At 32.4% G+C, this 25,009-nt stretch overlaps 4 protein-coding genes across 17 annotated transcripts in view; 2 read left to right on the top strand and 2 right to left on the bottom strand.

Annotated features, from left to right (window-relative positions):
* Positions 1-2,455: 2,455 nt before the first annotated feature.
* Positions 2,456-12,340, bottom strand: hzg (CTD small phosphatase herzog). 2 transcript variants are annotated; one of them, XR_004235826.2, is made up of 5 exons: positions 12,025-12,340; positions 10,813-11,249; positions 10,546-10,731; positions 9,720-10,471; positions 2,456-4,732 (listed from the first exon to the last, which is right to left on the bottom strand). XR_004235826.2 is itself a non-coding variant. In XM_031985683.2 (4 exons), the coding sequence occupies exons 1-4, from the start codon at positions 12,092-12,094 to the stop codon at positions 10,283-10,285; spliced, it is 882 nt and encodes a 293-aa protein (XP_031841543.1). In that variant the 5' UTR covers positions 12,095-12,340; the 3' UTR covers positions 7,312-10,282. The 2 variants fall into 2 exon arrangements, 1 of the variants encoding a protein (XP_031841543.1); XM_031985683.2 differs by lacking the exon at positions 2,456-4,732 and having other exon boundaries at positions 7,312-10,471.
* LOC143174541 (uncharacterized) lies at positions 12,218-19,594 on the top strand. Its single transcript, XM_076367838.1, has 3 exons — positions 12,218-12,238; positions 12,307-13,330; positions 18,220-19,594. The coding sequence occupies exons 1-2, from the start codon at positions 12,218-12,220 to the stop codon at positions 12,697-12,699; spliced, it is 414 nt and encodes a 137-aa protein (XP_076223953.1). The 3' UTR covers positions 12,700-13,330; positions 18,220-19,594.
* On the bottom strand, positions 13,562-19,070 carry Glg1 (Golgi apparatus protein 1). Its single transcript, XM_031985632.2, has 13 exons — positions 18,768-19,070; positions 17,666-18,643; positions 17,487-17,588; positions 17,113-17,397; positions 16,885-17,054; positions 16,681-16,798; positions 16,404-16,600; positions 16,103-16,322; positions 15,691-16,017; positions 15,436-15,615; positions 15,119-15,347; positions 14,919-15,025; positions 13,562-14,770 (listed from the first exon to the last, which is right to left on the bottom strand). The coding sequence occupies exons 1-13, from the start codon at positions 19,068-19,070 to the stop codon at positions 14,606-14,608; spliced, it is 3,381 nt and encodes a 1,126-aa protein (XP_031841492.1). The 3' UTR covers positions 13,562-14,605.
* The window catches only part of LOC116430920 (uncharacterized), a 71,077-nt gene continuing 65,652 nt past the window's right edge, over positions 19,585-25,009 (top strand). For 9 of the 13 annotated variants that reach the window (XR_012998582.1, XR_012998585.1, XR_012998583.1 and 6 more), the window contains exons 1-3: positions 19,700-20,279; positions 20,992-21,323; positions 24,416-24,654. Coding sequence is in view for 7 of the 13 variants with exons in the window: in XM_031985633.2 (XP_031841493.2) it covers positions 21,222-21,323; positions 24,416-24,654 (341 nt within the window). In the remaining 6 variants the exon portion in view is untranslated. The other 4 variants (XM_031985637.2, XM_031985636.2, XM_031985635.2 and 1 more) reach the window with 4 other exon arrangements.

The raw sequence follows: 25,009 nt of genomic DNA, 5'->3' as shown, positions 1-25,009 counted from the left end.
ATATCCGACTCTAGTGACACTCCCCTCACGAGAAGTTATCCTCTTCATACCTACTTTTACCTGTTTGATTGAACACTAAATAGAACTACTCATATATAGAACGTTGTTTACGAAATGAGCCAAAAGGCGGCACAGGGGCAAGAGGGGTCTCTCGTTAGGGATTTTGTTTATAGTTCTGATTGGTTAAATGTAACATATTGACCAATAGCAAATTAGTATTGAAAATGCGATGAGAAAAGATGAAAGCTGACCAATGAAACCCGCATTCCTTTCAGGGGACTTCCTTTAAACAATGAACGATAATTAAATGCCCGTAGGCATTTTAGTGATACTTTCACACGAAAATTTACCCTCTTGATACCTACTTACTTGTTTATATTGAACACTCCATAGAATTGCTCACAGCCTCGGGTAGCTCCTTGCGTAAAGGTAATGGGCGAACACTGTTTCTGAGTTACTGGCGTGAGGGGAGTAAGTTAAATTAAAAAAATTTTTAAATGTAAAATAACTGAACATATAATAAATTTTTTAAATTCATAATATTAATTGTTCTCACTTTTTCATTATAGTACTACACTCTACAGCACTTATGTTTAATGTAACGAAAAATATAATGTATTTTTATATACGATAAATAATATAAGATATTATGTATAATATAAAAAATTTCTTTGTTACTGCCAATTGTCAAACGTTCAAATAACGATTGAGAAAACCATTTGAAATAAGAATAAATTCATTATGAACATTTATATAATCTTTTAATTTGATAACAAATAAGGAAAGTACGACTTCAATTATCTGGTCCATGATGAAAGTTTCCAGATAATTAAAATTTCGTAAATGCTAAATAAGATTTAAATGCTACTTATATAAAAACTTTATTGCATTTATCAAATATTTTCTTTTTAACGTTACTGAATTATTCAGTTCAATTAAATGAAAACAATATGAACGTTTATTGCATTTTTATTTTGCTCTTTGCGATGAATTTTTTTCTGTCCATGAAGAAATGGTTGGTCAGAAATTAATAGCACACGGAACGTCAATCATGACATTTCCCTTTACGTTGCGGTGCCTACGGAAATCCAATATCGAGATTAATCACGTGCAATCGAGCAGGTCGACCTAAATACCGTGGTGTCAATTGGATCAGAATAGAGGCGTGTGTATATTGTATAGAAAACATTTATCAGCCTAAGATTCATTTTCGTTCCGAAACAGTTTTACGCGTCGCTTACAATTTACCATGTTTAAACCCTTCCAATACAGTAAAAATTAACTTTATCCTTAGAAAGTCATTAAATATCACATAGTACTATAAAAAGTTGCTATCTTACAACATTTCCTTTTTTGATCAGTTTAAATTTCTTATTAGTAATTGAAATCAACTTTAGTTCCACGACTAGGTACCTTCCCTTAATATTTTAATTTGTTATGTAGTATATTTATACAATCATAAATATCTATTACAATTTACTGATGTAAAAGTTAACGTATATTAGTTAAATATTTAGAAACGATACTATGTTATTGATAATTGTACATTCTGATTTATTATGCAAATGTATTGCATTGATGAAATTTCATGTTTACGGCATAATGACTTGTCTTCTTGTGCATAGTGGGAGAAGTCGTCCAATAACCTTAAATGGCTATTACGTTTGTTCTGATTATGGGAACAGTAGTTGTAAACAGAATAATTTATTTTAAATCGTGAATTTATCATATACTGCAAATAAATTGAGATAGTCATTTCGATTATTTTATTTATTTTAATATTTTAGCAAAAATAAAAATAAAAATAAAAATTGATAATGTCCAATATTTTAAGTGTACAGTGTTGAAGTTATGATGTATAGTATGACTAAAGTTATGCAATTTTTCATATAAAATGTTTCATATATTGTATTGTCCGTAATTGTATAATTGTATTTGGTGTTATATATAATTGATTTTAATGAATAAAATAAACTATATCTTTCACTAGATTCATATGTAGTTTTATAAATAAAAATTTTTTTTTCTTATTTTAAGCCTGGGTACACGTAAACATTTTGACTTATTTGAACAGTTTCTTGTTGAAATGTATTTCATAACTCAAAAATAACATTTTTAATTATTATATCCGTTTGTTGATATCTACGAATGTGTTTAAATAAAACATAAAAAAATGTGATAAGGATCATATATCTGTCAATCATAAACATATAAGAATGTATATATCTGTTTTGATAAAAGTGGATGTGCTTGTACTTCCAAAGTTGCAGTAAAATGGTTTATGCAAAACTTATTTTCTGTTGTGGCAGAAATAGATAAAATTTGTACGTAGACAAAACTTTCCGATCTACGAGTGAAAGATAAAAAAAACATCCTATCGGTTACTAAATCAGAAGAATTTAAATCGTAGTATGACGTAACAGATAATTGCTGAAAGGAAGAGATATCGCGAATCAACTTTTCTGCATTATCTTTAATTACCATCTTTTATTCGAGTGAAACACCTTGTCTGCCTTTGGAGCCATAAAGAACCCAAGATATATTTCCAAAGGTAACGAGCACGAAAATCATTCAATTCCATCTTTCATCGTTCTGTTATACTATTCAGCAACTTAGGAAATGCTTGCAAATTGGGTTCATGCAAGAACTACCAAAAACTCACTTATCAAACCTGTATATGTACACATACATACACGCAGGCACGCACGCACGCACGCACACACACACACACACGCGCACACACACACACACACACGTACATACATATACATAATATATTTATATATATTTTTTTTTACTTTTTTTTTTATTAAACACAGAATCACAGAGCAAACTGGACATGTTGAAGGGGCGGGAAATGTTACATATTTTATAGCTGATTCTTCTGGTTGACGCACAACAGGGCTCACCTCCGCCGTTTTTTTTATCATTATTTAATATTATTATTTTACGTTCTCGTTACTGTACAAAATATTTTGCTGTTAAAAAATCAGCCGCAACTTTAGTAAAAAAGATACGAAATCGTGGAGGCTGAGCCCACGTGGGCCGAATACGGCTCGTTCGGTATTCGCAGAGAAGATTCTCATTAGTGGAAGTAATTAAGTTTTATTTACAAATCAAGGCAATATCGTTAATTATGTTTTCTTTTCATTTTTACATGCATACTCGCACCTCTCATGTTCAATTTATTACTCACATTTCCTCCACGTTTATGTGTCAGTTACTCTCCTCGCACTTTTTAACTATTCCACACGCTTTAAATTTGAACCATAAAGTGGTCCGAAGATGGTCCAGCATGCTTTTCAATCATACTTAATAAAACGTGTCTCGTGCTTGTGAACTTTAAGCAAAAGCTAGAAAAAAACACTCAGGCTTTAATACAAAATCAGTAATAGTAATGACACTACATTGTTTTGTGGTTGAATGACTATTTTCATCAGATTTTTCCATGCACAAATACTTCTATTAATCTACCACTACAATTTGGATAAAACCTAATATTTTCACGAACCACTTCTTTTCTATCTGTATGCTATTTACATCGCTTCAATTTTTTTCTACAACTGTAAATTTAGTAATAGTGCTAAGACTACTTCTGATCTTATAAATTTAGTTTGATAGAAATTCATTTTTTTTACAAAGTTTTCGCAGATTGCATTTTACTTACATATTCTCAGTTTTTCCCTAAAGTATTTAATAATGTTTCTTTTCATTTTGTCTCATCCCTTACATAGTTTAATTACATTTCCCACGATTCTGTGCAATTTCAATGTATTATAAAGTTACAAAACATACTTTAAGATCCTTTTACCTTTTGATATTATTAATGAAAAGGATACTTTACCATTAATCTGCGGATATTTATATAAATAGATCTTGATGAATTTACGGTAATTATAATCGAACGTTAAGAATCCTATCCAATTCTAAATTAAATGAATTTTGCTATTCTGAATTTTAGATGGTATTCGTATGATATAAATTCACATAAAATTCAGTTCGTTCTGTGATAAGCAGCGCACCTCGAAACTCATTTCTATACCATCTATGTATGATTGCAAAGCATGCTTAAGCATTTATAAGTCATATAATAATCCCTCTTCATTCTTCTCTTTTCTTTTTGTGACAAATTTTTTGTACAATGTATAATTAATAATACAATAATTTAATCGCTCAGACAGTGCAACAGAGGCACAAACTGGCGATTCAAGTTTCCTGTATAATCCCGTTTCGTTTTTTGTTTCTCTCTTATATCAAACTGGTTGCATATAAAAAGTCTCGGTTTCAAATCTACAGCCGTCGCTCGGCGAACGGCTTGTACACCACGCTAATTTCTCACATATATATATATATATATATATATACACGTATATATATATATCTTTTTGTTTACTCGTTTTTTTTGTTTTTTCTTCTTTTAAAATGCTACACTCACGACACTCTCATATCACCTCACATACACACGTACATGCATACATTCTCTTATTTTTTTTCTCGGCTTCTCTCGTTCTCTTTCTCACTCTCTCTCACTCTTTCTCTCTCTCTCGAGAAACGTATGCTTTTCCTCCTTCACTTACTCGATCGGTTCGTTATACACCGTGTAATGTACAACAAAGCTGCGTCCGAAATAACGATTCTGCGCTGAGAAAAGTGTTAGCGGTCCCTCGTTAGTTTATTGCTGTTCCAGCACGGTCGTTATCACCAAACAGGCTCCGATTCGAACTGATTCTAGCTGGTAACAATGATCATTTGAAATTAATAGAATTACAAGGCAAGAGAAACACGACAGCGAAAATAAACGACCACTTCTTATTGCTTTTGCATTTTCTATTGAAATATCTCTGGTGAAAAGTCTTTAAAAAAAAAAAAAAATTTTCGTAAATACCGAATGACATGCGTAAAATATTAATAAAAGAAATTATCTTTGCTTATTTATGTATTGCAGGATGTGGTAAATTGAACGTTAATTGGAGAAACTATGCAACTTCTATTATTATCAGTTTATTAAAAAAAAGGTAAAAATTTGTATTTCTTGATTAACAGCCCGGCTGAATGTCGTTAGTTATGCTACGTTGTTGCTATGAGAAACATAAAACAATAATTTTCATTTTGTACAGACGTTTATATAAATATTGTTGCGGCAGTGGTCACGTTAATCTGTCGAATTAAATACTTTTCGCCAGAGACAGTATCATTTATAAATAATCTTTCATTCTACCGAGATGTTCGTAATAAAAATATTATAAATTACAATCTATTAAAATTATTAACGCGCGAATCACATGTGAAAAAACAAGAAAAGTAAAACGTTCTACCTTAAACAATATCATAATTAATCAATAGCGCAATGCGAATACATTGAATCGTGTACGAGTAATTTAATCGAATATATTCTATTCATATCTCTTTCGTCTGATAAGAATAATAACACTTTCATACTTGTTACATATGAATCACATTATTCGTGTATATGATAGCACGTTCCATACCGCGTGGGTCATCGATGACCTACGGTATACAAGGTGTTCCAGCTACTATGTATTTATAACCAGAAAAAAAATAAAATGTTATATATATGTTTAGGTACACCAGTAAGTAGTCTCTTTTTTCCCTTAATTAAATGGCAACGCATGTGAAACGAAATATATTGCTGTTTAAACAAAACAGTTTACTTTTATCGTGAGAAAGTATTAATATTCTTAATTGCTGTAAAAGCATATCTTGATTTTTCTGTTGAAAAGTAGTAGATTACGTATTGATACAACTAATAAATACAAGAAGTTAAAAAATGAAGAAATCAAACCTGCACAGAATTATGAATAGGTTACTGTTACATAATTAATTTAAAAATCAAATCAATCTGATTTTTGACAGGGCCTAATTTCTCCATCCTGAAGTTATTTCAATTTCTCAAAAACATGTACGTGACATTTTTTTTCACGTTTCTGTTTATAATATGCGTGTACCATTATAATACAGTTTCATCAAATAATCATTAAACACCCTCTATATGTCACCCTATAATTAGCTAGATAATCTTATCGATCGACCAATGTTAAAATGAAACGTGAAACTGTAAAGAATTTAGAGGTACAAAATATAATAAAATACATTTTGTGTAACAAAATATTCAATTTCAGTTCTTCAACAGCTTTTGGAACGCTACCATACTTTAAAAGTTTTGAGTAACACAGACCGCGTTGAGTTTCGGTCGCGAACAGCCACGATTCAGAGATTTCAACGCGTGAATGTATATACAAAATGCTGCACGTCGATTGAAAACCACTCGCCTACGTAACAATTATAATATAAAATTACGTACTGCGATCATTTAGTATACGCTAACAATTTTCTCGACGCACATTTACAATAATCTACCCTCGTTACAGCCAAGTGTTTTTCAAATCCTACAGCGGGCCTACGATCATGTTGTAACTCCATCATAATATTAATAATAATATTAATAATAATAAGTATAATATATTATAATAATAATTAAAAATAATGAAAACAAAACAAAATGCTTGAAAAATTAAAACACGACAAAAGAAACGCATGTGTGTATATATATACACACAAATCTACCTACCTATCTACCTACCTACCTACGTACCTATCTACCTACCTATTTATATATATATTTATATATATAATTATTATATATAATATATATATATACATATACATTATATATAATATGTATATATACATATAAATGTATAACGAATACCATTGAACACTTTCGTAAAGCATCCAACAGCCTGTATTCGATAAAAGCGATACACTGGATTGTTAATGTTAATTAATCACGGAAGCACGACACGATCGACGCGCGATACGATAAATAATGTTGTATCCATAAAGTAATTTTATCGGATGCAATATTAACATTGTTTTGCCTCATCCCCCCATCTTTCGACTGCAAAAAGCAGACATTAGCGGTACCTTTCATATAATCGATTTGTTATCGTGCATATTATCAATGATAAATTGTTTCTGCGATAAAAGGAGAGAAAGGTAAAATTACAAAATATTTGAGAAAGAGAGATGGTCTCGGGACTTCGCCACATAACTGTACATGTCGCATTGTAACCTTAGATTTATGATTACTTCTCAGACGTTGCAAACCGGAGTTATATAAAGACGCCGCGAATAAATACCTAACCAATATTAACTTGTAGAGAGAGTTTTGGAATATAAAACTTGCTTCTTTTGAATATCTCCGTCTTATTGTACGTATTTCCGGAGAAGGTGCACCGTAGTTAAAGAGTCGTTTCGATGGGCATTATTATAGTGAAAATGACTACAGTCTTTTCTTTTTTTTTTTTTACATTTTTCATTGAAGTTAACAATCATCCGACATAACATTTGATATTTTTGGCAAACTTGTTGAACTTCTTACAATTATACCTGAAGACAAAGTTCAAGGTAAAATATTGCCACAAATAAGGTAATAAAATCAAATATTCTATAGGTCCTCGAATTCCATTAAACATAGTAGCGAGGTACGTTTACTAAGTACAAATGTTCCATAATGCGTTGTTATTCTTTAAACATGCACACTTAAACATAAATAGAATGACATTGACACAGCAAATGCAATACTAAATTATAAATTGTTATGTTCCTAAATGTAAATTCAACAATCTTTATATACAGTTCTTCAATCAGCTTGGATCTTTTCAATGTTTTCTTTCTTTGTTTTTAGTAAAATCATTTATGTTAAACATAGTCCAGCATTAAATATCAACACTATAAAAATCAATTCAATTATATTTCAATATTAATTTTCAGTTATATTATTTAATAAAACAGTTGATTTATATATCTTTAATTCATAATATATTCTTTGCATGGCTGCTTTTATAAAAGTAGCACCGATATTGACCCATTTAAAAGACAATCATGGTAATATTCAGTAAAATATTTTGAGAGAACATGAAGTTGGAAGCCATTTAATATTATGTAATATATGTAAGACTTATTGTTATGTAATCTTTTAATTTCTGTGTATCCTAGCTTCTTTTCATTTTCAAAATACACAAAAATTTTTTGAAAGGTTACTTATCTCTTTCAATAATAAATAGCAAAAAAAATATACATACCTAAGTAGCAAAAAGGACTTGTATTTAATAATAAACTACAGTTAAAAAGAAAGTTATGTCTTGCTATTACAAAATTATAAAGCAGCGAAATGGTTTATTAAAATCGTTTAAAAAATTTGTAGAATATTTATATATACGCTCCTTTTTAAATAAAAAATAAATATAGATCAATGCCTTTGAAAATTATTCTGTTTCCATTAATTCGTATTTGATCAACTTAATTCTCAATATTTCAAATTAAAAAAATACATATGGAAATATCGAAACGGAACGCTGTAATCTAATTTATCGATTTTAATGTAACATTATGTAAAAAATATAACGAAAATACGTTAATGTTATAATCGAATCAACGGTAATAGGTGCAAGTCAGTTATATGAACAAGGAATTCCTTGCAGACATTATGAAACTTGATCTCTTTAACAGTCTGATCTATACATCATTATGATCTTTTTTACTAACTTCCTTTTTCCTTACATCACTTTATATTAATAGATATAATATTCTCAAGTGTATATATTATTTGAAACTAAAACTGTTAATAACATTAGTACAATAAAATTTAATTTACTATGTTATTCTTAATAAAGACAATAATTATGTTAGCAACAATACAGAAATGAATTAAGTGTAAATAATGACATTTCGATCAAATATAGAAGTATAATGTACAAATTAAAAATATAAAGTTGTTAACTACATGTTAGTAAACATATGTATATCTATAAAGATATATGTTCGCTTATTTATACTCGAAGGATTACATCTATGTAATTCTAATCCATTAATGATACTATAATAATTACTGAAGTAACATAATCTTTTATTATTCATACAATTGCCTGGAGGGAGAGTATGATATGCATTGACTCAATTTTTAAACATGTATAAATTCATTTTATCTTACACAATTCCCACTGCATTGTTTTCATAATTTTCTTTGGAATAAAGTTAAAAATACCTCCAAAAAATCGAAATACAGTATCATTCATTTCATATTATTCACTTAAACTGTTTACTAACATTTAACATTTAGCAGTATTATCAGATTCAATATTTCAAGTCCTAGTTACTGATAATTTCATCTCAATAGAAAAAAAAAATGATAAAAAATTGAAAAAATAACAATCTTTCTCGTACATGCATTATTATTTTAGATCATTAATTACTTAAGTATTCTTTGTATATTCATAGAAAGGATATCTAATTTAGTAAAATCAGCTAGATTTTTTTAGTTAATTTTTTACCAAACCTTGATTGTAATCAACAAAAGAATTTAAAAATGCACTAATTTCTGTTACCATTTGGAATTATCAGCCTCATAAAATTGATATAAAAATGAATTCTTGTGTTACTTAATAATATTCAAAGAACTCATTAAAATTTTATATGTAATATCAATAAAAGTAACGCAAAGATGTAGCACATAATTAGAATACAATAAGGTAAAGAAGTAGAATGGCCCATCAAACGACTCAAATCCAGCATTTCCTTTCGTTCGCATCACTTAACGCTATGCCCTGATTTCTTATACATAATTTCTTTTCATATGAATATTGCTTGAGGTATTCTGCATGAATTAAGATTAAGCAAGCACAAATTTATGCACTTACCCAATATAAAATGTATGTCACTTGTCACAGTCACTGTTACCCTTGTTATCTGCTTCTTTTGTTTCAAGTACACCAAACATGGAAACACGCACATTAATCCATTTATGAAACCAATAAATTATATTCAAAGTCTACTCCGTTTTGTGATAATTGGAAGAGATATTCATTATTACCAATTGAGCTATTTTCTGAACTTTTTTCAAGTACCTGTGATGTTGCTGATTAAATCAGTATACTTGGTACATTACATTCATCATACTGTGAACAGTTAACAACATAGTGTATTGCTGTTTATCGGGAAAGAGAATTTTAATCAACAATAAAGCAGCTACAGTTCATGTTGCATTGAAATAAACGGTTCACTGAAGGACTCAGAATTTCCACTTCCATATTGAACAACTGTTTGATAGGTATGTTCATGCTCTATATCCGATATTAGTGGCCATACCTGATCGACCACTACCACATAACAAGAAAGTAATGTGGATTATCCCAGTCAAAATTCTCCTTAGAGTGCATTGAGCGACAATAATACTGGCTGATTGGCCAGAATTTAGGTGGGGCTAGGAAGCACCAAGCGAACCTGATCCTGGGCTTGGACTATTCTGTACAACAGGTATTTGATTATAAGGATGATTGCTATTGCACAAGACCGTATAAATGTTTTCCACATTACTGAGTTTTTCAAAAAATGGAATTAAATCTAACAGTTCTGAATCCGTCATATCATCAAACCATGATGCCACTGGTACCTATAACAAGATATTGCTGTGAAATTTATATATTTATTCTTTTTCACTTACATTTAATAGTTTATAAGACTTACCGCATTGTCTGGATGGAAAATGTAACTGGCAGGGCTATTATCAACAATAATAATGTGTTGTAAATCCCGTCCTAATTTATTTAAATCTTTAACATAATTTCCTCTGTGAAAAACACAAGATTCTCTAAACAGTCTTGCTCTGAACACTCCCCACCTGTCAAGTAGATCTGCTACTGGGTCAGCGTACTGCAAGTATTTATATTTTTGTTTCAATGTTTTTTTTGTACATATAATACAATTGATAACCATATTATTTATAAGGTATACCTTAGCTAAACTTGCTGTGAACAATACACACTCGTATAGTTCGCCCATTCTCTGTAAGAATTCATCCACATAAGGCCTCTTTAAAACATATACTTGATGCACTGTCCCATCAATTTCTACAGGAACAACAAAATCGGCATTGTTGATCGGTTTGAAAGAACTATGCACTAGCGTTTCATCCAAATCAATCACCATGCACTTCTTGTGCATATCCTGATGTCTGACAGGTGGGAGAAGAAACCGTTGGGATCCAGTCCTTTGTGGTGGTAAGTAACCATTATCCTCCCATTGTACAGGACTTGGTTTTGAACTTTTTGAACTACTTCCACGTCCTCTACCAAGGCAACAAAGTAGAGATCGCAGAAGTCCACGCCCTCTTGGCTTTTTGCCACTGGCTGGACCATTGCTGGCCACTTCATTCTCTTGCGGTAACTGGGCTATATGGAGAAAAAACATATGTCATTCCAAAAATATATGTATATCTGTGTATATAAATATAAAACATGTATATACAAATATATATATAGGAATATATATATGTATATGTATAAAAGTATATTTAAAAAATATTGTGCAAATAAAATTTAATAATTCTTATAAAGAGATGTATAAATACTGCACAAAATTACACAATACGATTAAAAATGAATCCTTTTAAATTTGAAACAAATAGAAGTTGCATCTGAAATATTATTCGTTACGATCCATAATCAAGAGCACATTCCAGAAATGTAATTCCATTGAAATATTCATTGAAACTGATTGACAGTTCCAAAAAGCTAGAAGGAAATATCCATCTCTTTATTTTGTTATATTGTTTCGGACGTTCAAGGATATTAACCGACATTTGAATGTTAAGAAGGAAGTAAGTGAATTGAAACATCAGCGGAGTATGGTACAACCAAGATGAAATAAGTTACACACGAAACTTAGGTGAAAGAAAAGAGGGAAGGGGGATAGACACGATTTGACGAGGAGGCGAGTCAAAACGAGGCGAGGCCAGGCAAAAACGAGGGCGAGAGGAAAAGAGACGTCGGAAACGAAGCATTGGTGAAAAGGAGAGAGGGGGTCGGGAGAGGTGAAGTTAGGTGAGGTAAGGTGAGGAGTGTGGTGCAGTCCCGTAACAGGTGTAGATTCCATCCAGCATCTGGAAGAAAAACGTAAGGGAAAAAAAATGTAAAGCAGCAAGTTGTATTCGTGGAAGGCACCTACCTTTCTCATTATTAAACTGGCCTAGCTCGTCATCCCGCGACACTTGGGTGATAATGGACGATGCGTCCATTTAAACATTTGTTGAGAGTCCCTGCGTGTCTGATCGTGAATTCCGTTAATGCGCGCGCGCCAGAATACACATACACATATACATATACACTAACACAACACACACGCGCGCACGGTACCGAGAATGAGAGAGCGTATACGCGCGGTAGCACGCACACGCACCTACTCACTCAGTCACGCCGTGTAAAATCTCTCCCTCCAACGTTGTCGCAGCCACAACCGCTGCCGCCACAGCCACCACCGCCACCACCGCCACCGCCGCCGCCGCCGCCGCCGCCGCCACCACCACCACCACCGCCGCCACTACCACCTCCACGATTTTCTCCAATGCCGCCACCGCTGCTACTACCGCCGTCACCACTGCGAAGATCACCACGACTCGGCGAACGGAGACGCATAGGCGCGGGCACGAGCACGCAAACGTACCCACTCGGTGTATCCGACACCACTGATATTTACCTCACAAGAGACTCGCATGAGAAACTCTATCTAGATTTTAGAAAAGGTGTAACTCGATCGATCCAGCAGTGTCATAGGGTATACCTGACACCGTGCCAATACAATCGTTCGTTTCCTTTCCGCGTAAATGTAATCGGGGAAAGTTAATCCAATTCCTCGCTGCCTTCATTCGAAGGAAACACTTTGCATGTACGTACTACAGATATGTACGCGCGTAAGTACACGCTCTCTCTTTTGCGCGCCACACCTATGTCGTTGCGCAGTACATTACGACTCGACATTTGTCGTACGCGTCTTGTTTCCCTAACTTGTTCATCGGGATCGACAATAATGCCCTTTGACGCGTTCCACGCATCGATCTTTCGACGATGGGATTCGATTGTGTTCAACCAGAGCGATGCGCATATCCACTGCGACTAGAACCAGTAACGAGAATGATTCTACAAACGTTTCGTAATGATTAAATGGTCACACACACGACACACGCGACCGTCGAACGTTACACGTTTATCGTAATACTTAGTCTAGCTTGGATTTTTCTTCATTCCATACGCAACAACGTTCGCGTACCTGTGTTACACAGGTTTTTGATGTACAGTGTTCCACTGGCTCTTGCACTCCGCGCGATCCTCGCGTCCCCTTACGTTCTTACATCAAACTGTGATTGTGGCCGTTGCGCAGCGTTCAAACTCAAAAATTAGAACCATAAAAGCAGAACGAGACGCGTGTAGTTTTCGCTCTATTCCTTTTGTGGTACAGATCGAGTGTATTAGCAGTGGTTGGTATTGAATAAGTTTTTCAATTAAATTAGGTTGTTCTATTAAAATTATATTTGTTTTTATATCATCACGATCTTATTGTAACGTGGACTGTAAACTTTGTTTAAATGCTGGTCTAATTATAATTCGTTAACTAATAGCAATTATCGGATTTTTATTTAATTAAGAAAAGTTTATTAAAAAGGTATATATTGATAACAATACAATTATATGGAATGTATCCTGATAAATGTTTAACTTTTAAAAAATTACATTTATTTTCCCATTCACTGCTCAAAGATTAAATTAACTTTATTCTCGACTTCTTTTGAAATTAATATCTGTAACACTTGGGTTATATTTATTTTTTTTTTTTGAATCAGGGTAAAAAGGAATTTATTAATTTATATAACTAACAACCATGTCACTACAGTTGAATATTCTTACTGCCATATTTTACTCATAATATAGTTTATATAACACAGTATTTATTTTCGTATCTTAACTTATAATGCGGTAATAAACAGCAGTGTATTCAAAGACAAATTCAAGTAACTTCAATTACCGTCAATTGAGGATAAATTAATTTTTTTAAAGAAATGCTTAACGTTATTATATGTTTCGTATTATGCGTTTGTTACGTAAGCATATGAGTTGTTCATTGTAAATCATTTCTAAAGAGCTTCTGACACGTTTGCATTCTAACGTTCTAAACTGGAAGACCAAGGTAATTTGTGCCCAGATAATGTTTTACCTTAAATCAAATGTAATAATTTTTTTATTTTTGTTTCTTACGTATCACAAATGTATAGAATATTGATATAAAATTCCATCATTTCTTTTCATTGCATATTTCTTTATAAGAGTTACCCCTCGTTGCGTTTAATTCACGCACTGCTCGTCAATTTGTCTTCGGCAATATCGTTGCTTCCTGCGATCGGCATAAAGAGTCCAAGCGAGTAGAACTCTAACCCACATTCTTAAGAATTCATTGGTTAGCTAATTGTATCTTAGCTACCACATCCACGATGTTCTCTCTTGTATGTATATATATTCTCTATTAATATATATTTTTTATTCAAATCTACCTTAACCGCGAATCCCTTCCATCATACACTCCATTCATTCAACTTTTACACTTTTTACATTTATGATAATACTATGAATTACAGATCAAAGAATCGTGGACATAACCGTATTCGTATATGCATAATATTTAGTTTACATTTTTCTTTTATTTTTAGCTATACCAAGCGATAATCCTTTCGAAGACGAATATTTTTAATTAGAATTTATCATTTGTTTTTCATCATCATTGTTCTTCTCGTTACTCTTCCGCAAAATAAACCCGTAATGAAAATCAGACCAATCGCTGTTAACGTAACGATTATGAAGTATCGTCTTGCAGGAGACCGATTTACCGTTGAATATAATTCTCGTATTGAGTTTGGAGCAATTAACTGAAAAATAATTAATATGTATCATAAATTAAAATATTAATATTGAAAATGTTCGGTTACGTCAATGTGCTTTTAAACTCGGTTAGGCTGTGTTCTTTTATTATTCGATAAACTAGTAACATAAAATAAATAAAGTTTATTACTCTACCTTGACCGCATTTCTAAACATTTCTATTCTGGTGGTTAACATTTTATAACAGTCAGGTCGTAAATATTTGTTATTATCTTCTAATACATCCTGAAGACACATGATATCTGTAATATATAATATATAATATTCTCAGTATGTTTAATTATCTCATAAATTGTGAATAGTTTTATTTATTATTCTTATATATCTCGACGTACGTCTTCCTCCTCCTTGAGGAACATCACTGCAATATTTGCTAACATCAATAGCACACGCTTTTTGTAATAAAGGATCTGCATTAATATCTGCTCTTGTTTGTTCTATCAAGTCAGCAATTTCAAGACGGCATTCTTCCTTCATATCCCTATTACCAAGATTGAATTCCATTTTTAGACATTCTTCTACTGCGCCAGGATCGTTTTCATCTGCTCTACAGATTGTTTCAATCTATTCCAAATGAAGGATATGATAACATAAATGTGTTTATAATTTAAGTACTTTAAATATATCAGTTCATATGTTTTGTTAATAATACCTCATGTGCACACATTGTAGCAAGTAATGGATTTAAGTGATAATTTAAAGCTGCTTCCCTGAGAATGTTAGTCATCTGATGTTCACATTTTGTTTGAAGTTTTGCTTCCCGAAACTTTATTTTTAAACATCCAATGACTTTTCCTTCGAGCTCTTTATCAGTCGGTTCATGCAACAAAACCTGGAGAAATTTATTGTACAGATAAGATATATTTACATTTCTTTCAAATGTTCCATGCTTTTATTTAAAAGCTACCTCTTTGCAGTGTTTATTGATATCAGAGGAACACGCAGCTTGTAACGCAGTGTTAAATCTATAATCCGTGTTTTGTTCGATCATTCGTCGAATAACAATGTTTTTGCATTTTTCATCAAAAGTAGGCTCATCTTTATATCTTTTTAAACAATCCAATGCCTGCGAGCGACTTACGTCGTGACAGAATTGTCTTACCATAACACGGCAAGTGTTTAATAAAGCAAAGTCACTTGAGCTATCTTGAAATTCCTGTTTTCTTACTTTAAATAATTGCTTGTGGCATGCATCGGATAATTTTGATTTATGTGCTGCTAAACATTCGAGAATCTAAAATAATAATAATCTTTTCTGATATTAAAGTATTCAAATTTTAACAGAGTGCTTCAATAAATTAAATACGTGAATGCATTACCTGTGAGTTGCCTGCTTCAACATTAAGACAATATTGTTTTATGTCATCTACACATTGTGCTTGTAAAATTGGATCGAAATGGATATTTTCTCTTTGTTGATAAAGTTGTGCTCTTAATTGTTGCCTGCATTCTTTTGGTATGTGATTTTGTGTATCTTTCATTATGTCTTCTTGTACTATGGTGCTTAAACACTCTATTACTTCCGCTTTAGTTTTAGACCTAAGTGGAAAATCAAAATAGAAATTCTTTGTACATAATTTTTCATAATAAATTTAAGAAATTACATAAATAATTACTCACTTTGGACACCATCTTTTAACAGATGGTCTGCAAGCTTCTTTAAATTTATAAGTAAAGTGATAATTTTTTAACGATATTAATTGGAAATGTTCCACTGCTGCTTTGCACTTATAATCAGATCGTATGTCCAAATCATTTTTGTGTTCTATTAAACATTCCATCATATCACCTTCATCTTTGCCATATTTTAATACTTCCTATTTCATGAATTCTTTATCTGATTATTACTAAGAAAAAAATATACATATTACTATTTAAAGTATAATAATATTTATACCTCGCAATGACGTTCCATAATGTGTTGACAAGCTGCAGAAATGATTGGATTCAATTCAACACGTTCAGCTTGTTCTTCTGTAAAATTGCCGACTGCTAACTTGCAATTTTTGTTCAAACTGCAAATAAAATAAAGAAATTGAAGATCAAAGAAAAAAGTATTGCAAATTTTAACTTATTATATGATTAAGGTATGGTTTATTACCTGTCTAAATTATCTTGAAGGCACAATATTTCTTCTCCTTTTGCAGTTTTATCATAGCAATACGATGCTAATTCATTTAGACAAACTTCTTCAATTTCAGGTTGTAAATCGACATTTACAGCTCTTTGTCTCATCACACGTCTAATTTCTTCAATACACTCTGTTCGTAACTAAGACGATAAACACTTTAAATTTCATTTCAAGTTTATAAATAGACGTATTACTTACCGTCAAATTTTTTTGAGGATGGTATACATGTCTATATAAACATGGTAAGACAAGAGGTCCTCGTTCCGGATCCATTTGTCTTCCATCGCTAGCCCATGCATTTCTTGCATGACATAATCGTGTTGCATCAAATTTACATGCTCTGTACAATTGCGGATCTAATTTAAAATCTCGAGCTACAAAATATTGTATTTGAACTAAAGCAGTTTCACAAGCTTCTGTCATTCTATTTGTACCAAGTTGTTCCATTAGACAAGATATTACTCTAGCGTCGCCTCCACGTATCTACATATCAATAAGATTGCACACATTATTAATTTAATAGTATTAACTTAATTTATAATTTTAATACTTAATAATTGCATGATTCTTACATCTCTGCATGCTGAATTGACAACAGGTTGACATTGTTCTCGTAGAACAGGATCGATTCTCCAGTCTTCTCCAGCATCTGTTTCCTTAATTAAATCTTCTAACTATTGATAATAGAAAATATAGTTAATTATTATATATTTACATGTACTTTATTTCATGTATATGAAAAATTTATTACCGCTCTTTGGCACTTGGTAGATACCCTCGACTTCTTTCTTCTGGGTCTAGTATGTTCCATTAAGCAGTGAATCGTTGTACCACCAACTTCAAGACTGTTACAAAATGTTGTAATATCATTGGCACATCCATCGACTATTTCTGGGGACAATCTATAATCCTCCATTAACAATTTTCTATGATCAAACATTTCAGCCTGGCAATTACCATCGATTTTGCTACCATTTTTTGCTGCCGATTCCAAACAAAGAAGAATTTGTGCGAGTCTTATATTTTTATCTTCAAAAGACCTCCTACAGTGATTACTTCGTATATCTTCTTTACAAGCTTTAACCAGCCCTTTACTAATTCGATAATCAGATGCTATTAATTTTCCTCTTCTTGCAAGTTGTTCTTGACATGTTGCTGTCATGGATCTATCTGTTTTATGTTGCATCAAACATTTATATACTTGACCACTACCTGGCCTAATGTTTGGGCACAATTTTATACGATCCTGCTCACAAGCCATGTATAATTGTCGGTCTAACTCTACATTTTCTGCTTGTATTTCAGATACATGAAGTATATGTCGTTTACACTGAACTTGAAGATCATTAACATGTTCTTGTAAACAAGCTAATACTTGTCCCTGGGATATATCACGATATGGCTGTACTTTATCGCAATTAAATTTTGTAATATCATATTTACAGTCGGAAGAGAATGGAGTTATAATCCTGAAATCGCTAAATGCAATCCATTCTAATCGTAGAATATATGCGATGCATTTAGGATCCTTCACTTTTTCTCTTTTATCAATTAAACAAGATAAGTATGCACCATGCTTGTTATCAGATGTAGAGCAGTTCAGATCATCTAATTCTTTACCACAAGTTTTCTTAGCTAATCGTTCTATGTTTAAATTATCAGTAATATTTAAGATATATGCCCAAATTGCTTGACGACATTCATCATCAATGCTAGATACTTCAGTCGGCTAGAAAGTAAATAGAATGGTAAGTAAATTGAAGTATGATTAACAATTATATTTTGCGTATTCTAAAATATATTTTTTATTTAAAATGTTATTTTTAATATATGTGATAAATTAGATATCATACCTTGAAAGTTTGAATGCATTCTAACAACGTTAATTCGTCATTATTTATATTTACTTCATTGCATAGTTGACTCAAATTCTGCCGACATTTAGGAGGTAAATAAGAACTGAGCACACTTGCTCTCTTAACCCTAATGGCATTGTCAACAGAATTACTGAATACCCAGCTTATACTTGGAATAACGTCACCGTTGTTCGCAGATACATCTTTAAAAGAAGTCCTTGCTACATGAGCACAGTTTAGCATCGATAAGTGTATACAAATCACAAATAAAATGCTTTTTAAATTAGTCATATATTCCATCCTCACGAAGTAGAACCGTTTCTTCAATTAAAATTTATTATCCACAAACACATTACGGTATAGACGTATTTTTCTGCAACGTTCGTCTTTTTTTTGTACCTTTTTTTATTTCTTGTTATTCACTTTATAATGTCAACGTCAGAAATAATAGCACACTTGCGTGTAATCGTATGAAACCGAACTTTGCGCGGACAGATCGTCGTACATGTGCATGTATTACCCAATATTTTACCACCATATATTTAATTTTCAAATGCTTCCGCAAGTCAAAGTTTTAAGTAAAATTAATTCATCTGATAAAGAGATTTGTATATGAGATTTATTGTGTGTATTCCACACACAAAAATAGATTAATAAATTATACTATAAAAATATGATGTTATCCGGAAAATAGAATCTTCACTTAATATGAAATGTAGAAACGTTATCAATGAAGGAAACTTGTTTTGTTGGAAAGTCTAATTAAAAAATATTCATATGAGTTTAATCTGTATTTATATCCGCGCCAGTACATAAAGTGAAAAGAGGTTATTGGTTTTGCGATATTTGCCGTTTATCACGTAGTGGAAATGCTCCTTGTGGAGTCTACGAGTACTCAATGTTGGTACGCCTGGTAAATGGGTATGTATTTCTATCCCGTCGTCTGCATTAAAGGGCAAGTGACAGCTCAAGCTATATTGTTGACATTCGTATGAAAATTACGCTGCCGCGTCATACTTACGAGAAAATAATTTTCGTAATAATACAGCTAAAATATAAGTGAACGTTTTCTGTAATGTAAATGATTTAACCGGGTAATTTTCGTGTATTGGACAAGTAAGAAGAAAATTTAGGATCAAAATGATAATCGGTGTTTGAGTGGAAGTATAGCGACATCGAGTTTAATAGATTTTAAACAGTTAGTGATTACACTTGTGTGGTATCTATAAACATTCCTAATTTTTATGAAAATATCGACCAGCGTCGTTTACGAATTCAACGATGATTGTTCACTGGAAATTCTTGTTCAAGCACCGTCGTAAATGCTCTCGGCAATAGTAGTACGTTCCGAACAGTGAAGATAAAGTGCGTGTGTAAAAGTGAATCAATCCGTATGGCATTACGCGCAGTACTTACGGTGTCGCTTTCTGAGGGAAAACAATAATTTCTGAAATTAAATCTGGTAGATTCTTATAATGATCTTTATTTATTTCAAGATTAACGTAGAAAGTAAGTTTCACATTAAATTATACTTTATTCTGTAAATATAATTCTGACGCTGTTCCGTTAATATTATATCTTCTGTTCATTCAATGGTTTTTTGATTTTCTAAATCCAAAGAAACGTGATATAATATTGGTTCGCAATTACGTGATATTATACACGTAAATGTGACACATTATGAACTTCATTAATAAAAGTAAAATTTAACTAATTCATTTTAAAGAAGAATCATTTCTTCTTTGATTTGTGGTTAATTTCAAAATTCGTATAGACGTTCAAGAAATCTTATAACAATAAAATTCAATGTATAGAAAATTCACGATTAGTCAATATTCGTGTAGCGCAAAAACGCTCGAGCGACATTAAAATCCCGAGGTCCTTTTGAAATCGTTGTTCCATGTTAATAATGTTTCTAATTCAAAAGAAAAAGAGCGATGCGGAACGGTATTCTGTTGCACGGTTTTTCTTTCGCGCCATTAACAAAGTTGACATTTTAAGAAGCCACGCCACCTTCACAATTTCGTACGGAAAACACCTAGTAACTAATACGTCACGCGCATTAACTATCCCTGACATTTTCGGGTTTATTTATAACGTTACTAATAAGGGTGTCAGTGGGATTTCCGTCGTGTGTAGGGTATGGAAAACAGTGAGGAAGGGAGGGAGGGAATCCTAGATTTAAAGGAATGAAATCTTCCAATTGTTTCCATGGAATTAGAGATTCGTCGCAGCGGTGGTCCATCGTCCGTGACGTTCAATCGTGTTGTCCCGAAAGATTGAAACTTGCTGGAGGATCGATCGTGGTCATAAGTGCGCGATAATAGAGATGATTTGAAATTGGTGAAATCTTAACCGGAGTGACCAAACGGACAACGGAAAAAGAGGTTTCGGCATGATCTGTGGCGGTAGTAAGGACTCGTTGGAATCATCGGGTGGGGAGGAGGAGGCATGGAAGCTGAAGCTGGTCGGCAGTCTCACCATCAGGGGCTGCAGCTTACCCTGCCATCCCCGGGAATCCCCGGTTTGGACGTCGTGAGAGCGTTGCATCAGGTTTGACTTGTTAATACCTTTACTACCACTTTTTTTTTGTGGTGACGACTCATCAAAAATCCTGCAACATTTTTAACTCTTGTATGTGTACCGTTTAACACGGTTCAAGTCAGAAGTAAATTTGGAGTGATATTTTTGTTGGGGAAATTTGTAAATTAATTTAATATTGAAATCATACTGATAAACTAACTAGGTTCAGGTACATTTTATTTCTTAATTTAACGATGACTTTAATTTAGTTTAACCAGTATTAATGCAACGATTGCTTAAATAGTAAGCGAAGTTTAATGTGATATATCACTCTGATTCGTTCATTATCAATAAATTTAATAAAATATATGTACATTAGTCACAACTGTTATCAAAGTTTTCAGTATAATGCTGTGGTTATTATTACGTATTGAAACTTTTACTGCCGAGAATAAAAGTGTTTACAAATTATATAATACATTAATATTTTTTTTGTGATTTAACTTTATCATGCAGTTGCGTTTGATTCGTATTTTCATTAATCATTTTTCTTTTATCAATCTTTTCTATTATCATGCTAATGGCTTTCGCCATCGTGATCGCAGTTATTTTTAGTGAAGGAGCAAAAATTAAATTACTGGAGCAAACAATGTTAACGACACTTCGTTCAATTTTGCCGCGCGAGCAATTAATTGGATGATGGGGAAAAGGGGAGCAGGTGGTTTGCACACTTCGAATCATCGATTTTATCTCCATCGATGGCATTCATTTTCGTTCACTCTCTTTACTGTACTGATTCCATGACCTTGAGTTTTCAAAAATCTACTAGATTAATCCTAACGTGTTCTATTCAGGCCAATTAGATTCAAAATTAAAATTTCATAGGTTATGATTAGAAATATTTTGATCCGCAATCAGGTGTAATTTTGATTTGATTTAATTTTAGGAATATTAATAAAAATATTCGTTATTAAACAATGTTAAACTTGCATCAAAAGTTTATTACATTTTAAAAGAAAGTAATTAAGATATCAATTATAATTACGGTTAAAGCTTAAATATTTAATTCTTATTTTTTTACATAAGTATGTACATGTACAATACTTTTTTCAATCCTTTGCCGTGTTATTATTATCTTTCTTTTAAATAAAAGTCTTGTCATACTGTTTGTGGGTAGTAGGGTGTGAAATGACTGACTAGTTTTAACGAAAACTCTTATTTATTACTCAACACTTATAAAATACGCGGAAAGACTTCCGTCTGACCTAGCGCCAGAACGAATGGACGTGAATTGGGATGTGGCTATCACGGCGGCTTCCATTTAACGTCGCTTCACCCCCACATCCTTGTCCGCAGACAAAGATATGGGGCACATGGAAATTCCCATGATTCCGTTCGGAAAAGGAAGGTTTTCCCCCACGTGCGGAGCTAGGTAGTTTGTTTGTTTCATCGCCCGTTTTAGGGCTCGACAATTTAACGCACTCGCACGGGTCTGCAACACTGATGTTTGCTTACCCGTGCTACCTGGGCTAGAGCATCCGCACGGCAAGAAAACCTTTCTTGTGTTCCGTTATGCCGCCACACTGTTATTATAAGTATCATAATTGTTAACATAATGATTACACAAATTTCTAATTATTCTAATACATCTGTTTATATAGAGAATTATTTTATCTTTATTTTAATTTCAATTATTTCCTTCAATTTTAAATATTTATTACTTGTGTATTATTTGTACTATTTATTTTTACGTTATATTGTCTCTTTTTTTAGACAAGCTTCTGGATTGTAACTTTGGATATAAGTTTACTTCTTTTAGAATTACAGAGTATTATTAATTTGATTTTTTAATATTTTAAAAACATGAAATAAAAAATGCGTAATCCCGTTTAAAAGGTATAAGATAACTTTAGTTTTTAATAAAAGAAGATATCAATGAATTTTAATTTAAAATATTTTTCTGTTAAGGTATGATAGTCACCTCGCATATCACAACGGCCTGTTCTCGACTCATTCTGTATAGAGAGTTCGTTTTCTTCATATAACTACAGGGAGAAGCTTTCACATTTCGGGACAGTTTGATCCTTGGGGATATAATTTTAACTGGTCGTTATACATTGTTCCTCAGTTCTAATAATCCAAATAAGAGAAAGGCGAATTTAAAGCTGCCGTTTAAGACGCACACTGAGGTCCTGAAGATTAATTATTAACTCTTTACCTTATAATATTGTGATTAATAAATATTTAATTTCTTCATTCACTTCATTTCAGTTCAAATGGAACATTACTTTTCTTGCCATTAATTTGTACGATTTAGGTAAATTTTGACATAGAAAGAAAATGGAATATTTTATTTTTCTAATGAATTATTAATGGTTAGTAGTGAACAATTTAGTAACAATGACTCTAATGGAATAATTGCTTTGATCACAAATTATTTTTCCTGGCCGACAGTATGGATTATTTACTTTGAAAGTGGTGTAAGTCCATTTTTAAAAGAATTGAGTAAATGATTAACTTCTTTACTAAAAGGAAATTTTATTGCTAAATGAAATTCTATAGACTTTTATTTCGAAAATGGTGTAACTTCATCTACAAACTTAAAAGTCTAACTAAACATATTAAGGACTTTCAACTGAAACAAAAATTATATTTTAATTATTGGTCTTCTCCGTAGATTCCGGATTTCAATGCATTTTGGGAATATAAAGTTTCACAAAATCCGTATGATATGAAAAAATATATAAAATATTCAAAGCGTAATGCTCTATCTTAATTCTCTTTTGCCGATTATGCTCTTAAAAATGTAAATTTGCCTAAAGATTCGCAGTCTAGTAATCAGATTACATTTTACGTAACTCGTCTTCGTATGCGCTCGCGACTATAAGTCATCGTACTACTTACATCGGTAGACAGGTATTAGACAGTTAAGGGTTAAGATTAATTACGCAAATTAGTCAATGCGCGTGTAGGTTTACGGTTACCGACGTGACTCATTAAATGTATTGTATCTCTTCGATCAACCAAGGTGTTGACATGATCCTTTCACTCAATTATCTCTTTGCCGTGCATCGTCTAACGTTGAATTAGCTTTATCACGATGTTGTCACGTTCTTTTCCAGACTGTGATATCGCTGCGCTCCGCGCTGGACTCCTCGCGGGAAGAGCTACGCCGTCTTAAGGAGAGCGTCGGTGATTTTTCTGGCGAGAGCTACGTTGACGTCGTTGAGAGGCTCGCTCTTGAGAATCACGTCCTTAGGCGGAAGATCCTAAGCAGGAACAGTGAGTTTTCTAGTGATGCTGCCACAAGCCCGCCGCCCCAGGCTCCTCTTTTACCACTCGCAGTAGAGGACATCAAAATGTGAGTCTCGAAACGAGTCTCCGTGAGCAATTAAACAGCTTGTCCGTGGATTTCGTTTGTCCCTTGTGACGCATCATTTCCATGTCTCTGATGGTTCTGGAAATCTTTTAATCTACGATGGGAGACGATTCTTTTCGTTTAACTCTGCTACGGCCCTCACTGTTATCTACATATTTGAAACATTATTAACAAATTCAAAATACGTGCACTAGTAATGATTTCCCTGTAGGGTAGACCGAGGCGAATCGGATAATTTCCTATGTGAATGTAATAAAATTAAAACATTGGAACCTTAATAATTAAGAATGAAAAAGAATTTTTAAATCTTCTTACAAACAAGGAACTAAAAGTATAA

The sequence above is a fragment of the Nomia melanderi genome, chromosome 5 (genome assembly GCF_051020985.1).
Source record: "Nomia melanderi isolate GNS246 chromosome 5, iyNomMela1, whole genome shotgun sequence".
Taxonomy (NCBI): Eukaryota; Metazoa; Arthropoda; class Insecta; order Hymenoptera; family Halictidae; genus Nomia; species Nomia melanderi.
This window is presented reverse-complemented; position numbering and strand designations above follow the sequence as displayed.

Excerpts from the sequence above, each read along its gene's own strand:
- hzg (XM_031985683.2), bottom strand. The coding sequence starts at position 12,094 with ATGGACGCATCGTCCATTATCACCCAAGTGTCGCGGGATGACGAGCTA. Across the intron at positions 11,250-12,024 it reads CCAGTTTAATAATGAGAAAG|CCCAGTTACCGCAAGAGAAT; the intron begins GTAGGTGCCTTC and ends TTCTCCATATAG. Across the intron at positions 10,732-10,812 it reads TCACAGCAAGTTTAGCTAAG|TACGCTGACCCAGTAGCAGA; the intron begins GTATACCTTATA and ends AAATACTTGCAG.
- LOC143174541 (XM_076367838.1), top strand. The coding sequence starts at position 12,218 with ATGAGAGAGCGTATACGCGCG. Across the intron at positions 12,239-12,306 it reads TGAGAGAGCGTATACGCGCG|CCACAACCGCTGCCGCCACA; the intron begins GTAGCACGCACA and ends ACGTTGTCGCAG.
- Glg1 (XM_031985632.2), bottom strand. The coding sequence starts at position 19,070 with ATGGAATATATGACTAATTTAAAAAGCATTTTATTTGTGATTTGTATA. Across the intron at positions 17,398-17,486 it reads TCAATTCAGCATGCAGAGAT|ATACGTGGAGGCGACGCTAG; the intron begins GTAAGAATCATG and ends ATTGATATGTAG. Across the intron at positions 16,018-16,102 it reads TTGAAGCAGGCAACTCACAG|ATTCTCGAATGTTTAGCAGC; the intron begins GTAATGCATTCA and ends TTATTATTTTAG.